The 17,635-nt window shown below is 42.3% G+C and overlaps 1 protein-coding gene across 1 annotated transcript in view; it reads right to left on the reverse strand.

The window, feature by feature from the left end:
* pvrl2l (PVR cell adhesion molecule related 2 like) overlaps nucleotides 1-17,635 on the reverse strand; it is a gene marked incomplete at both ends in the record, with an annotated part of 250,474 nt that overhangs the window by 53,393 nt on the left and 179,446 nt on the right. Inside the window, one exon of the mRNA XM_083982310.1 lies at nucleotides 15,764-16,007. Within this exon, the coding sequence (XP_083838436.1) occupies nucleotides 15,764-16,007 (244 nt within the window). The remainder of the gene's footprint in view (nucleotides 1-15,763; nucleotides 16,008-17,635) is intronic.

The following is a 17,635-nucleotide window of genomic DNA, read 5'->3' on the forward strand; positions in this document are numbered from 1 at the left end:
CCTTAATTTTACAACACTATGAATGTGTAAAATCAAATAGTCAATAATTTGGAAATGTTTGAAGTAGAACTCTAACCCAGTTACTGTGTATTTACCTTTACCTTGGCTACAGAGCCAGGTGGTTATCCTGTAGGTGATGATTCATATCAGACGAATTTCCTCCGCTATTTCATTATGGTATGTTTGACAGGCCGGCGAGCCACCATCGACTTAATATGTTTCTTTACCACTTAACTGGCACGGAAAAGAAAAGATGCAACAATTTCATAATTTTAACCCCTGAATCAGAACAAAGCAAACGAGCCACAGGTCTGAATGCACCCTTCTTCTAACTGGAGTGAGTGGAGAGATGTCTTCGTCATCTTCGTAACAACTACAACATGAAAAAAATGAAATTTCACTCATTATCTACTCACCAACATGTGGACTAAGGGCTGGGAGAAGTTTCAGAGTCCTCTGTGGCTTCTCTGAGTTACAGGGGGTCTCGGCGTAGCAGAGAGCAAAAAGACACACCAAAAAACATCCAAATACCTCCATGCTGCTCGTATGTAATGTCCGCTACAAAACAAGCTTGAAATATAGACTTTTTTTCTTTTTTTTTGGGACAATTTCGCATTTCGGGGCTTCAATACAAGAGGGACATTACATACGAGCAGCATGGAGGTATTTGGATGTTTTTTGGTGTGTCTTTTTGTTACGAAGACAGTTGGTATCCATTTGCAACCGTTATATGGACATGCACTGCTACACCGAGACCCCCTGTAACCACGGAGGACTCTGAAACTTCTCCCAGCCCTTATTAGTCCACATGAGGGGGAGGAGATAATGAGTGCAATTTCAATTTTGGGTGGACTATCCATTTAATGAACCCTCTGACTCCCTTCTGTTTATTTACCGTCATTATTCTGATTTTATTTACAGTCACAGTTACATTTAAAACCCAAACCGGGGCAGACGTGAAGGAGTTAAACCACAGAGAGGAGAGAGGAACAGGGGAGTTAAAGAGACAGAGAGAGAGAGAGAGAGAGAGAGAGAGGTGTGGATTGATTTGGGAACTTTAACAAGTCTGGAGGATCTGTCCCTGATGTGTTTCGTGACATCGCATCCAATCGAGCCGGCAGCTTCCCCTCACACACACACACACACACACACACACACACACACACACACACACACACACACACACACACACACACACACACACACACACACACACACACACACACACACACACACACACACACACACACACACACACACCGGCCTCAGACGCTCTGAGTAGAGAGTAATTAGAAAGCAAGCGGGAAGCCACGGTGAATAAACACTGCACACACACACACACACACACACAGACACACACCCAGCCTGTGGTAGCATCAGCGGGCTGAACGCCAGCCGCTGACAGGGGGGAGACAGGAGAAATGCATTACAGTAATCTTTCCAAACACCATTAGCGGCGTGAGGTGAGTTTGGTTTGTGAAACCAGGCACTTAAAGAGCTGCAGAGGTGAAAACAGCAGCCGCGCTGAGCACACACACACACACACACTGCCGTTTGAAACATTTACATCACCTTCAGACGAGCAGAAACATCACAGGGACAAACTTTTACGAACAGAAACGTGGTTTACCTTTGATACTTTACCCTTTTTTCCCTTTTTTTTGTCTTAACTGTACTTCATTTATTTACTTATGTTGTTATATGTTGCCTACAGGGTTCCTACACATTTGAAATGTCCAAGTTCCATACTTTTTCCAGACCCCAATTTAAAGACTTCTTGGTAAAAAAATTCAAATAATTTGTAATATTTGAGTAAATAGATGTGCATAATATAAAAAAGCATGTAATTAATCATTTGTTTTCATTATTCTGAATGTATATGCCATTATGTAACCAAATCATTTCGAGGAGATTGTAGCTAGGTACAATCGTACAAAATAATGAACCCAAATAACTTCAGATAAGACCAAAACCAGATGATAAATATATTTCCAGACAATAGTTTCCATTTCCCATACATTTCCAGACCTGGAAATGTATAAAATCAAATTTCATACTTTTCCATACTTTCCATACTTGCGTAGGAACCCTGTGCCTAATAATTTAGTCGTTTATTGTGATTACATCTGACATGGGTTGTTGGGAGGGATAGTGGGATTCATGTCGGGGTTCTCTTTTTGTCTTGTTCTTTTTTTGTACTTCACTCTAATGCAGACGCTCTAACATAATGTGAAACTGATGTATTGTTCTGTACTGTCTGCAAAAACTCAATAAAGAAATTGGGGGAAAAAAAAAACAGAAACGTGGTTTACATTTTATAAAAAATTAAACCGTGCTGTGAACACTGTCCCCCGTTCCAGACCTGAACCCGGGACTCGGTCTTTGTCTTGTCACCTTGGCAATGAAGCGACTGCAAATGGGAAGATTTCCAGTTTGAATCCAAGAAGAACGAGGCGAGGAAGAAAGGTCTGCCAGGGAGCGAAGCTTTGTACGCGAGCGTGCAGCCGGCTGTGGCAGGATTAAGGTGGCGCTCTCTCAGGGACCGGCTGACATCTGCTGGCGCCCGGTTAGCCAACTACAACAACAACAACAACAACAACCAGGACGTGGACCCGAACCGGGCCAGACTGGAGTCTCTGGAAGACCCCCGGCTCTGTAAACCTGATTACAAGTTGTGTGTTTGTTGCTCCTGGCTCAGAGTCCAGACCCGGCTCATGTCGTACATGCGGCCGCTCAGAGACCGGAGGACATTTTTGGACCAGAACATCTCAGCGCGGCCGGGACGACCCATTTAAATCTGACCCACATCCTCCGAGGTCTCAGCAGAGAGAGGGACACACTCATTCGCCGTGTGCACAATGCATCTTGGGATATGTTGGGGGGGGGGGGGGGGGGGCACAGAGGATCCACTCATCGGAAATTCAATCAGTTTTTCGCTTAAGGATTAGACCTTAGCGCTCATCATCTCATTGTCATCATCGTTATCATCATTAAGAAACAAGACGCTCCACTACGAGTCACTTTCCTGTATCTGTGTCCCGTGACTCCGCCCCCTTTAGGAGACCAGCAGACCATGACTCCGCCCCCTTTAGGAGACCAGCAGACCATGACTCCGCCCCCTTTAGGAGAACAGCAGACCGTGACTCCGCCCCCTTTAGGGGACCAGCAGACCATGGCTCCGCCCCCTTTAGGGGACCAGCAGACCATGACTCCGCCCCCTTTAGGGGACCAGCAGACCATGACTCCGCCCCCTTTAGGGGACCAGCAGACCATGACTCCGCCACCTTTAGGAGACCAGCAGACCGTGCCCCCGCCCCCTTTAGGAGACCAGCAGACCGTGACTCCGCCCCCTTTAGGGGACCAGCAGACCATGGCTCCGCCCTCTTTAGGAGACCAGCAGACCGTGCCCCCGCCCCCTTTAGGAGACCAGCAGAACGTGACTCCTCCCCCTTTAGGAGACCAGCAGCAGCAACAGGTCTTGAGTCTATTGACTCCAGTGGAAGAAGTGAACGTGAGCTCAGATTCTGGTCGATTCTTTCGATCTATAGTCACCGAAGTAAATATTTGAGTCAATATTGGACTATTTATTTATTGACTTATCGTGACATGTATTATTTGTAGTGTGTGTATCTGCGTTGACTTGGGTGTTGTGTAAGTGTTGGCCACTGTTGCAAAAACAATTGCCCCCTTGGGGATAATAAAGACTGATTGAATTGAATTTCTCACAAGCCACATCTCTTCTGAACATTTAGACATTAAAATGAACAAATTTCAGACAAATCAGGAGAAAATGAACTTTGTTCCAGACCTGCCTCTAATGTTCACGAACCACCGCACTAACTAATGTTTGTAATGTTATCATAAGAAAATATAAATTGCTCACTTTCCCTTACTGACAAGTTTTATAAATTCACACACACAGGAGGTGGAGGGACGGTGACCACGCCCACTTTAGGAGACAGGAAGTGTAGTAAAAACCATTTCATATAATTGGAGCAGCTTGTATTGAGCCCTCTTGTCATAGTAGATGATCTTTGATCATACTCTCGTTTGTCGATGTCGTGCACCAACTAACACACCTCCATCTGTCCTCCTCCTGCAGAGCTGCAGAGCCATGCTACTGGTTTTTTGGACCAAACACAAACAGGAAAAGTGGTTAAATTCTCCGAGTCGTCAGCATCGACGTCAGCTCCGGGTTCAGCCGAGGCTCCGACACGAGGCAGGATCATCGAACACCGACGCCGCTCTGCAGACTGATGTGGGTTTAGCAGCAGCGGCTGGTGGCACATATCAGTCTTCCCTCTCTCTACAAACATGGAGTTATTCACTGCTGTGCCCCGATGAATGCAGCCAAGTGAGCTTCTTCTTCTTCTTCTTTTGCGTTTTTTATATATTTATTTTCTACTTTGCTGCATACATTACCCAAAAGGAAAAAAAATCAATAAAGGCTTCTGGATCTTGTTAAATTTTTGGAATCCATGTCTGAGCAGCTGCCCAGGTTTGTAAACATCTCTCAGTTTGACATCGCTGCTGAATATTCCTAGACATTGTTGAAGAGAAGAGAGGGGGGGAAAAAAAAGCATCTGTTTGGCTCTCGACTTCGTCTCCTCGACTGTTAACAACAAATGAATATTCAAGGAACACTGGAATAGTTTATACCGCAATTATTCTGCTGTGTGTGTGTTGTTTTGACATCTCATTACTGGCTGTTAGAGATGTTGACAATGTGCGTTTATTTAAGCTTGAGACTGATTTCGATAATTCAAGCTTGAGAGCACGAGCTAAGTGCCTGAGATGTGAGAGACAGAAACATATTAAAGAGACAAAAATGCAAATAATGAATGAATATATAAATAAATAAATAAATAAATAAAAGAACCGTTTCCTGCAGTGGAAACTGTTCATTTTTATTTCTCAACATCAGATGTGAAGCTCCTGAAGGCCTCACACCTCCTCCTCCTCTTCCTCCTCCTGTTATCACCTCCTCAACAACACACAGCTGCTCCTTTATTTACTGCAGAAAATAACTCTTATAATGTTTGTTCAGTCAAACAGCTCTGAACCCTGAACTGTACAGGACTTCTCCTCCTGTGATCTATATTTTATTTACTGTATTATCTTATCCTGACTGTGTAGTGTACTGTTAGCTGTATTCTATTTATTGTATTATTTTTATTCTATGTAGTATACTGTTAGCTGTATTTTACTTATTTATTAGGGACTGCAGATGCAAATTAGCGGCTCTGTTATAATCCGGCATATTTACAAGAGTAATCTTTCATACTATTGTTCATCAATATGCACTGTCCCTATCCATATTATTTAACCTTCACTGATCCAGGGACAGTTTAGCTTCAGCTTTGGAGCAGGAACCTGTTTCTGTCCTGCAGCGTCTTCATCCCTCGTCCCACGTCTCACATTCTGATTCAGCTCTAGGTTTGTTTGCTTTAACAGCTCTGGTTTTCAAAAGACAAAACTGCAGGACTGACGTTGTCCATGTTTAGTTCAGTGTTTTATTTTGGTGAGCTTCCTGAGAGGAAGTGATGTCATGCATAATGTATTTGACTCGGCCGGTGATCGGTATTTTCACCATGTTACTGAAGTGAATGTGTGTGTAGAGCGCTTGTATTGGAAAATAGACGGATTTGGATTTTGTTTAGTTATTGAAGCAACAACCTTGAGTGTAAAATGAAACCGGTTGTTATTGTTGGAAACTCTCTTCTTTCATTTTGCACACGACAGACTCACTACAGACATTTTTTATAAAATATATATAAGATTTTTATTATGATGGTGCATGAATGACATCATCATGTCAATCAATCAACCAGCCCAGTGATCCTCACTATTTTTTTCACAAGAGCCACATTGGCAGTGCAAAATCAAGGGGAGGGCCACTTTTGCGACAACATACTACTGTAAGTCACCTTTGCAAATGTGCATTTCTACATATAAATTGGACATCCCACAAAAAAAGAAACAACACAGCCAATACATTTTCATTTAAGACCATATTTACCTTAAAACTGTGATGAGCGGAAGCTGGGCATGCATGTCCTTGACTTTCTTAATGTGTATTTGTAGTTTGTTGTTGCAATCACAGTGAGGGTTTGTTAGGGTTCATACCATGCAGAACAAATACAAAGTTGTCTGTCCACATGTCTTGAAATTTTCTGTGCTCATCTTGTATGCTTCCTATAGCCTACTATTAGCTACACCATCAAGTGTTGTAAACAATGCCACATGGCTTGCGGGCTGCGTTGCCAGGTTTGACAATGCCCCCTTTAGGGATCACCATTAAGGCTTAAAATACTTCCTTTCACCTTCATTATTTGGGTGAAGGGAGAAGTATAATTCGGATGTTTGCGTTTTTGTAGTCCAGTAGCACATTTGAAAAAATGTATTGGCTGTGTTACCACATAGGAAGCTACCATGCGAGCCACCAATTATAGCTTGACGAGCCGCATGGGGCTCGCGAGCCGCGCAACAGAGTAACACTGAACCAGCCTGTCAATCTCTTGGTCTGTCCCTCCTTCCTGTTGTTGGAAACCTGACAACAGAGGCGACGATGAAGTAAAACAGATGCAGCTGCAGCTCCATCAAAGAATAATAATAAGGGATTCTACACCTCTACACTCTCATATTCATATTGATATATTTATTGATTGATTAATTTGTAATGCAGTCTTGCATTGGAGGATGAGAGCAGCAGCAGACTGTGAGTTTATCTGAGCACAGCTCGACTCACCTGACCTGACAACAGGTGAGCTGCTGCAGCTTCTTCTCTCCTCTCACTAATCAGAACAAACGCTGAGTTAAGGAGAAACACTGCTGATGATAACGAGGAGCTCCAGCTCTGTGAAACCTGACGCTCCCTCTGTGTGTGTGTGTGTGTGTGTGTGTGTGAGCTGCTGCTGGGGAATAGACCCTGGTGTCAGTGGCTGCGTGTCCCACTTCCATATTAATATTATTCAAATGCTAACAGTGGTTTATTCTCTGTCCCAGCGTGAGACCCACACACACACACACACACACACACACACACACACACACACACACACACACACACACACACACACACACACACACACACACACACTCCATCCTCTGTGCTGTGGTGCATCATGAGACATAATAACACCCAGTCATTTAGTGTGAATGTTGATATTTTGACTGTATGTAACACTGTTAATATTTCATAATGTATGTGCTTTATAATAGTGGGTCATGTACATATTATACATAATAAAATTAATGTGCTGTGTGTGTGTGTTTCCTCCGCTTCACACACACACACACACACACACACACACACACACTGATCCAGAACGCGTTGCTTTAGGCGAAACTACATTTTTAATGCAGTGTCCAGAGATCACTGCTTTTCACTTTATTGCCTTTCTCACTGGACTTCAATATCATTAATGTTTGGCCAGGAAGAAGAATAAAGGGCTCTTTGGCTCCTCCCATCATCACATCATCACATCGTCACATCTCTGCTCCACCACGGTCGTTTTCTGGCAGCAATCTGCCTCTGACTCTCTGACGAACGAAAGAAGACACGGAATTGCAGAAAAATTTGACGGGAAATATTTTCGCGTCAAAACTGTTCATACCAGCGGCGAAGCAAATATGCGACAATTATAAACCAAAGTTTCACCCACTATCCATCCATCCATCCATCCATCCATCCATCCTACCATCCATCCATCGTACTATCGATCCATCTATTAATCCATCCATTCAGCCACCCTACCATCCATTTATCCACCCATCCATCCGTCCATGCATCCATCCATCTGGCATCCATCCATTCATTTATCTATCTATTCATGCATCCACCCAACCATTCATCCATCGATTGATCCATCCATCCATCCATCCATTCATGCATCCACCCTACCATCCATCCATCCATCCATCGATTGATTGATTCATCCATCCATCCATGCATCCATCTATCCATCCACCCTACCATTGATCCATCCATCCCACCATCCATCCATCCAGACTACCATCATCGATCAATCCACCCTATCATTGATCCATCCATCCTACTATCGATCCATTGATCCATCCATCCATGCATCCACCCTACCATCCATCCATCCATCCATCCATGCATCCACCCTACCATCCATCCATCCATCCATCCATGCATCCACCCTACCGTCCATCCATCCATCCATCCATCCATTTATCCGTCCATCCATCCATCCATCTATTAATCCATCCATTTATCCACCCATCCATCCGTCCATGCATCCATCCATTTGGCATCTATCTATCTATCTATCTATCTATCTATCTATCTATCTATCTATCTATCTATCTATCTATCTATCTATCTATCTATCTATCTATCTATCTATCTATCTATCTATCTATCTATCTATCTATCTATCCAACCATTCATCCATCGATTGATGCATCCATCCATCCATGCATCCACCCTACCATCCATCCATCCATCCATCCATCCATCCATCCATCCATCCATCCATCCATCCATCCATCCATCCATCCATCCATCCATCCATCCATCCATCCATCCATCCATCTATCCATCCATCCGTCCCGTGTGGTCTCCATCCTGCTGCCAAGTGACTGATTCTTTATTCACACACCAATAAGTGATAATCTGATTGGCTCTCAGCGCTGAACCCTGTTTCCAATAAACTCTAATACGATTGGCTGTCAGGATTATGTATTCATACTTAAATAAGTTGTGATATGATTGGGGGCTTCAGGCGGCGCTATATCCAATAAGATCTAATATGAATGGCTGCGAGTTGCAGTTGTGGATTCAATAAGGTCTAATGTGATTGGCTCGTATGGATTCTTAGACCCTATAAGGTTAAAATGTGACTGTTTGTGTGAACCGACTTTAATGAGTGTGGTGCCTTTTTTTTTTTTTCTTTTGTGATGGAGGAGAAGGAGATGAGTCAGTGAACAGGTGATTTCCCAGAGTCCCTCACTCCTTCTGTTAAGGAGGCTTAGCCCACATCCATCTGCAGACCTGCCAGAATCTCTCTCTCCATGTTTTCTCTGCTGCTCCTGAGTGGAGCAGTGGATTTTCCCATTGTTGTGCGGAGGTTTACTACAGAGGGGAATATTACAGCCCGGGCCCAGCTGGGAGAACACATGAAAGGAACTGGAAAGCAACTCTCTCTCTTTCTTTCTACGAACCAACGGCGGCGTAATGAATTTCTTTTTAATTACTGTTCACTGCTACACTGAACAGCGTCTCCACGGCGACTCTCCAGCACTGGCTACGGCGACTGTTTTAATTGCAGCAGATAAGGAATAAGGAATCCCCGCCCCTCCCCCGGGAACAAATTACGTACATGGTGTCAACGCACCTGAACGCATCCTTTTGTACTGACAGAAAGGAAACTGTCTGTCGTGATTCTTCTCTTATTGTGCTGCGAGGATTAGGGATGGGCAACGTTAGGATTTTTATGAATCTGAATCCAATTAAATAGTGAAAATGTTTATTTAACAAAAGTTACTCTATTACTTCAAAGGGGACATATTATGGAAATATCTAAGGCTGTTTTAAATCAATCGTATTTTTTAATTGCGATCGTAGCGGAAATAATGAAAGTAATGGCAAACAAACACTGCATATCTCCAAAATCAGGCAGGTTTCCAGGATGCCAAGTCGCCTACTCATTTCAATGTAACAATTGCCGATGAGAACCGGTGTCAAAAAGGAAAAAAGGAAGAAAAAAAAAAACAATTGATCACGGACTTCATGATCGATTACCATGGCAATGAACGAAGCTTCGATTTTTTTTGGGTCAGCCCTAGAAATATCCCCTTTTCAAGGCTCTTTAACATAAATTTGGGTGTTTGTTTTGCCTTCCCGCCCCCAAAATGTGAGAATTGACAAAAAAAAAACTGTAATTTTCAGGCTTCTGGGGTTGAAACGTGCACGAAAAAACAAGCGTGTCGCACCGAATGTGCATCGCTATATTGTTGTGTTGAGGTGCATAAGCAGAACCCGAAATTAAATCATCTGCCATTTTTGATTCGGTACTTGGAATCAAATTATGTTATGCCGAGCTGCGACCCAGTAAAAATCTACACTGCACCAAATTTGTGCAAGAAAAACTAAAATAAGGACCAAGCGCCTCCGATATCTGACAAGTAAAATTCATACAATGTGGAAAAAAAAGCATCGAGCAGCTTGAATTAAACTGCGCAGAATAAAAGGTGAGCAGCTGCAGCGCCTCAGTTTCATCTCTGCTGCTGACGCTACGCTACGGGCCACAGACTGGAATCGCTGCACTTCCACACGACAATCAGGCAAACTGCTGCTGTTCACGGCGGAGCATGAAGCCTCTTCATCGCCCAGAGAGAGAGAATGAGATGGCTTTGTAAGAGGAGAGAGAGAAGAGAGAGAAGTGGAGAGAGTGGGTGGGTGGATGAATAACACCAGCTGTCTCCCATTACAAACAGGATGCGTCCCCTGCTAACAGCAACTCAACATCCACTCACTTTCACCAATCAAGACACTGAGATAAACTTGAAGCACTTTTCTCTCTCTGTGTCTGGCCGCAGGAAGTGTAACACACACTCACACACATACACACACACACACACATACACACCTGTCCGTACAGGTAAGAGCCAACAAACCACATGAAACAATTAAGACGATAAAAACTAAAGTCTCGTCCTCGTGGTCCCGTGTATCCCTCCGCCACTCAGACTATAGTTCCAGGTAACATCCTGTTCATCATGAAGAAACATGAACCGTGTTTGTGAAACTCCTGTGACCAGTTTGTCTTTTAAAGCGATATGCCATAATTTTTTTTGTGTGTGTCTTGCCTCACCCCCGAGTCGATGACAAGCAGATTTCGACTGTGCGTGCAGTAACAAGGGAGATAGAACCGTATCACCCGTAATTAGCTTAGCTCAAACGCTGGAAGTGTGGAAGTTCTAAACTCTGTAAATATATCACTTTATCCACATTTCAAACATGTTTAGGCGAGAAAGTAGCCGTTTAGATCAGCAGTGTGTCGTTAATTTGTCTAAATACCAGCTGTTTACAATTTTGTTCCGACGAATTTGGCGCTACTCAAGCTAGCCGCTGTGACCAACGGACTTCCGGTTATTTTCACAAAATAAAACACCCGTTGCCCTTTACATACAGAAAACCATGAGGATAGAATTTGTGCTTTTACTTTGAAACAGGAAGCTAACCTACCCTCGATGTAGCTAGCTTGAACCAAAATAAACCGTCTTTGCTTGAACCCTCCGTTTTGACCGATCTCGTCCCGTTAGCGGCATTTGACCGCTCAAGATGCCTTACCGGAGAGTTTTGTCAGCTCTGAGACGAAGATCGGCCCGCCGGTTACCCTTTAGAGTTGCTGTAGAGTTTCTCTGATGACTTTAGGTGGAGGCAGGCTAACACTACCCATACACTTCCAGTGTTTGAGCTAAGCTAATTACGGGCGATACGGCTCTATCTCCCTAGCTCCCTTGGAGCTAATCCTGTTCTGTTGGGTCACTGTGACCTTGACCTTTGACATTTGAGCCAAATTTGAAAACAAGATGGCTGCAGAGAAAAGGAGAATAAATCCTCACTGGTAATCTGTATATTATATTTTTATGTTCCTGAGTCACTGAGGTGTGAACGAACAGTGTAAATATTAGATTACATAAAATCCAGTTATTGTGTAATTTGTGCTGTTGCAGCTCTTTGGCCCCGTAGCCAGGAGAGAACGGTTTGGATAATGAAAACTAACGGCTGAGGACAGTTTAACCTTTTACTAATGAAACAGCCGCCGCTTCAGGTCACAGTTTAAAACACTTTGACAGTTTCAAACACTTTCTGTGTATGTGATGAGATGATGACATCAAACTCTGGTGTTTCCTAAACAAAGCTGAACTCGGCTCTGACTCACCTCTGTTTACCTTCGGCCCCACAGAGCTGCTTCAAACAACTTTACACCTTCCTCTCTGTGTCTGTGTGTTCTCACTGGATTAACGACTCAACTCAAGGATCTGTTATGAAATTTTATGTGTACATGTGTGTCGATTTTATGACTTAGAATAAAACTAATATGATGCATAACATTGAAAATAAAAAGCTTTACTTTGTGTAAAACTGTGTCCAGGTGTTTCATTGTGTGGTGGATTTATTTCCATTAAACAAGTCAAGGAAGGTCTTTGCTTATTCATTTTAAAGGACATGCAGGTTTATGTTTCTATATATATGTTTAACCAAACATAGTCTGAAAAAGAGGAAATATCCAGTGAACAGCAGCTGATGATGATGCCAGAGGTCAAAGGTCAGAGGTCAAAGGTCAAAGGTCCAGTCTGCTTCGAGATGATAGAAAACCTAAAGTAACTCAAATAACTGCTCGTTACAGGCGAGGTCTGCAGAGGAGCGTCAGAGCTCACGACCTTGAAACAGATACAGCAGCAGAGGAGGAGGACGAAGACAAAGACATAACAACAGGACAATGAGGCTACAGAGGCTAAACAACATGAACACATGGATCCATCCTCACGTGTATCAACACTTCAGACGGTTGGTGATGATGTCATGTGATAAAGTAATGATGTGATGGTGTGGAAGACGCCATCTTGGTTCCTCAGCACCAACTGAGCGTCATTTACACACCAAACCCTGAGCGACCAAACCTCTGGGATGCTCTGCAGCAGCTGTGACCACAGAACCTCTGAGCAACGTGTCCAGCTCCTTGTTGACACCAAGAATTAAATCACTGATTCTTGAGAGTCGGGACAAAACATGTCCCACATAGAAAAGTCTTATTTATATCAAAAATAAAGAAATTAATAATGATTGACATACTCACAAAGTTAGATCTAAAGGAGTTGTGAATACTGATGTTATGTTTTAGCATAGATAATTCCTTTTTGGGGGTATATTTGTTTAATTATATGACCAGTGGTCAGACGGCCCATGTTATTTCTCTTGTCCTCAGCAATAGGTCACAATATTCACCAGCCCCAAAAAACTTTAAAAACCTCTACAATTGTGAAAACATTTATATCAAATCAAAGATAAGGGTTATAAATGTATAAAACAATGCATGCCGTGAACATCTAAAAATATTTTCCACAGAAATCTGCCCATCAAAGTTGTGTCCTCTGTTTCCGTCAACTCCGTCAGATTTTTTCATAAACCTCATTAAATCAGGCAATAGCATGGCCAGCTATCCCCTAAGAATCCCTTTTCATTCTCCTGGCTGTGGTGAATGCATCAATACCACACATGGTCTGGTAAAGTTGACATTTTTTGATATTTTAGATGAACAATGTCAATTTTCCTATGGTCACAGCCGGAGCATGTCAACACCATCTCTCACTTATGATACTTTTTTAAAACCATAGTGGACTCAATGAAAGTATTTTATTGAGATTATGGAGACAGCTAGCAATAGCCAAAAAACTAGCTAGCTAGCTGCAGGGCTTTTTTCTGCAGAAGGAAAAAAACATGCCATTTCGTCAACTCCGTCAGAGTCAACTCCGTCAGGTTTTCTGTCTGACGGAGTTGACATGTAAGCTGACGGAGTTGACAAATTCACCAATAACTGCTTAAATGTGCTAATATTATACTATTTTCAAATATAGTAAAGGAATAGAATGTTATTTTAGGGTTTTATCTGCACATTAATGTAGGTATATAGCATGCAATTACATTATTTTACAATATACTTATGATTTGTAGAGCATGGCCAGACTGTGGTCTGCTTATTGAATAATTGTCTTCTCTTTTCTATCTGCTTATTATTGGATGACTTTCCAGCACATGTGTTATATAAGCACTTGTCTACATGTTTGATTTATTGATTGATGTACAATTTTAAAGGTACAGTGTGTAGTTTTCACTATTGAAAATATTCACACTTCTTATAGAGCAGGGAAGAAGTTCAGTGTTGCTTTTTCAAATCAGTTTACTTGGACCATCATACCAAAAGTGCACCTGTGGTAATTTTGTCTTGATATATTTTAAGACATGATCCATAGGATCTGTGTCCAGAATGCCACAACATCCAGTCTCTTTGACTCGGACAGTGTGCAAAACCCTGCCTTTTCAATCGTCATTAGTGTAATATATGCAGTACAGTGTCATCTGTGGCAGATATGTCCAAAACAGACACATCTTCCAATCAAATGCTAGATAATGTGACATTATAGAAGGTCTTCGGAGTACAAAATGAAGAAGTGCAATTTTTTATAGTTTGAAATGGTGTATTTACAGTTTTGTTTATTATAGTCAAATTAAAAATATGTTCATTAAGACAAGGGATTGCTATTTCTTAATTTAGTGTCACTTCCATCTGTTTAAAAAAGGTTTTGCTCATTGATCAGAAATGCAAATACAATTTTGTCAACTCCGTCAGCTCCGTCAGATCTTCATCAGCACCGCCAGATACATGTTTTTGTAATTTTTTGGGGAAACAAATAATTCTTTCTTCAGTTTTTGTTGTTTAAGTAATAAAGGATCATCAGATCTACATCCTCTTGTGTTTTATTCACTTTAGGATTTTTTTCTATAGTGGCAAAATAAAAGATAAAGTTGGAAAATGCTAATTTTTAGAAATCTGTGTATTCATAACAGTGTGAAATTAAACCTTAAGTTTATATCTTACTTTTTATTGCATATCAGAGCAACTAAACACTATTAAAAAATACATCAGAACTTAACATTCTTGTTAGGCTATTATAATTATATAATTATATACCTTTAGTGTGTCTGACGGAGTTGACACAAATCAAGTCCTTAAGGTAAACATGTGAATTTGTTAAAAATGTTTTTCAACCTCCAGCCTGCACCTTTACATGGTTAAATAGAACATATCTTTATCTACATGAATATATAACTCTAATCAATATAGTGTAAATTTTCAAAAAAAGTTTTTCAGAACGTGTTTTGTCCCGACTCTCAAGAATCAGTGAAATCTGATCTGAAGGACAAAGTGTCCAACACAGCACTAACCAGGTGTCCCCACATCTGCTGAAATAAAGCCAACATCTCCTGCAGCAGCAGTATAGAAATAGAAAAACTAAAGTAACTCTTTAAAGGGATAGTTCAACATCTTGTCAAATTGGCCTATTGTCATAATCCCTATAGTCATAGCAGTAGGTTCGTTACCTTTAATTGTCGGTGCAAGCTATTTTTAGAACGGCGGAGCAGAGCCGTGAGCTGCTCAGAGCTACGCTACGGAGGCTCATTATGGGATTTCTTGGTTTCCCTCATCAAACTCATCAAATACACAATCCAACAACTCCACAACGCTCTGGTGGACAAGTTGTGACATGCACATTCACCACACTATGAGATAATAACACAACGTTACCACACAGAGTTGTTTTAGAGGGAAATTCATGCAAAACCTCTGATATGCGTTCCCGTCGGAGGCAGTTTTTCATCAAGCAGTCTCTGCCCCGCCTTTCTAAAAATAGCTTGCACCGACAATTAAAGGTAACGAACCTACTACTAAGACTATAGGGATTATGGCAATGGGCCGATTTGCCACAATGTTGAACTATCCCTTTAAGTGACTGTTTGTCCCTGTAGAGCTTGAGTACAGAGCTCTACCTGTCAAACTGCTCATCACACAGTATAATTACACTTCTACCTCCTTATAAAATAATAATAATCTTGTTGAATCAGCCTCTAGAAGACGAGTGGAAATGAGATGAACTGTTGAAAACTTCCAAGTCCTGTGGGAGGAGCCGATGTTTCAGGAAGAGGAGGAAAACCAGCGTCAGTACTCACCGAGCATGATGAGCGTGGTCGTCCCCTGCTCGTTTCCGGACGGGTAGGTGGCGTACTCGCAGGTGTAGCGGCCGGCGTCCGCCATGCGCAGCTTAGAGATGCGGATGGACGGGTTCTCCAGGCTGTTGTGCAGGAACACCACTCGGTCTTTGAACGCACCGTTGGGGAAGCTCTGTCCGTAGATGGGATGGTACACGGCGATGTTGTCCCTCTGTCCGTCGGACGGTTCCCAGATCCAAGACACCTGGACAGAAACAAGCAGTGTTTATGGTCTGCAGCTGTTGAGAAATGGAAAGTGAAGCTGCACTTTTTATTTCATTTAGTAAAACAAAAAAAAAACACTTTGTCATTCTTCCAAACTCGTCCTGTTAGTGTGATTAATAATGAATCCCCTGGACCTCCCCTGGTCTCCCGCTGCAGCTGTAAACATTTTTGACAAATTACACTAAATGATCCTCTGGTTCTTCTTGTCTACAAAGTTGTTGTTTTTTCTGCTTCTTACACACAACTAGTCTACTTCTGACTTTACTTTGATATTTTGCAGAAAACTTAGAAAACATGGACACGGTTGTGCAGCTGCCTGAGGATCATCCAGCTACAAAGAGCTTCTTTATTCTGTGTGAATTCAAAGCACAGTAACAGATATTTATTTAAAATCAAAAGGTGTTCATATCCTCACACTCAACTTAAAAAAAAAGAAAAGAAAAAAGTGTTTGATTGCTGTTAGCCTGTGAATATAGATGCATGTGTGAAGAGATATTAAATAGGATATGGACACAAAGTGATGAGATTCCTCTGAACAAACAGAAACCTTCTTGTTCTCCGTCTCCTGAAATCATTTCGCTTATAGCCGCTAAATGTCAACCTCAATTAAAGGGATAGTTCAACATTTTGGCAAATTGGCCCATTGCCATAATCCCTATAGTCATAGCAGTGGGTTCGTTACCTTTAATTGTCGGTGCAAGCTGTTTTTAGAACGGCGGAGCAGAGCCGTGAGCTGCTCAGAGCTACGCTACGGAGGCTAAAGGAATTTCTTGGTTTCCCTCATCAAACTCATCAAATACACAATCCCAAAACTCCAAAACGCTTTCGTGGACAAGTTGTGAGCTGCACATTCACCACGCTATGAGATAATAATGGAACGTCACGAAACGGAGCTGTTTTCGAGGTAAATACAGGGTAAATACAGAGTCTGCTTGCTGAAAAACTGTCCCTGAACGCAACGCGCATCAGCGGTTTTGCATGAATTTACCTCTAAAACAACTCCGTCTCGTAATGTTCCGTTATTATCTCATAGCGTGGTGATTGTGCAGCTCACAACTTGTCCACGACAGACTTTTGGAGTTGTTGGGTTGTGTATTTGATCAGTTTGATGAGGAAAACCAAGAAATTCCCTTAGTCTTCATAGCATAGCCCTGAGCAGCTCACGGCTCTGCTCCGCCGTTCTAAAAACAGCTTGCACCGACAATTAAAGGTAACGAACCTACTGCTATGACTATAGGGATTATGGCAATGGGCCAATTTGCCAAAATGTTTAACTATCCCTTTAAAGCCGTGTGAGTTAGGAGTTGAGGATCTATTGCAGGATGAAATTAAAGGTCTGCTGGATGCTCAGACGCTCTGTGAAGGAGAGCGAGGTCCAGTGGAGGCCGCCTTTCTTCCCTCAGGTTTCTGATATGTGGCCGATATCGACGCCGTCTCAGTGTGAAGCTGCAGGGCGAAGAGGAGGAGGAGGAGGAGGAGGAAGAAGAAGGACGATGGTGACACTGTCGATGTTGAACCATATGGATTTTTCTTTTCATTTCCACCTCTCAAAGCGACAGTGTCAAATAATAAACGAGTGTGTGTGTGTGTGTGTGAAGCCCCGGCCAG

This window comes from Trachurus trachurus (genome assembly GCF_905171665.1).
Source record: "Trachurus trachurus genome assembly, chromosome: 11".
Classification (NCBI taxonomy): domain Eukaryota; kingdom Metazoa; phylum Chordata; class Actinopteri; order Carangiformes; family Carangidae; genus Trachurus; species Trachurus trachurus.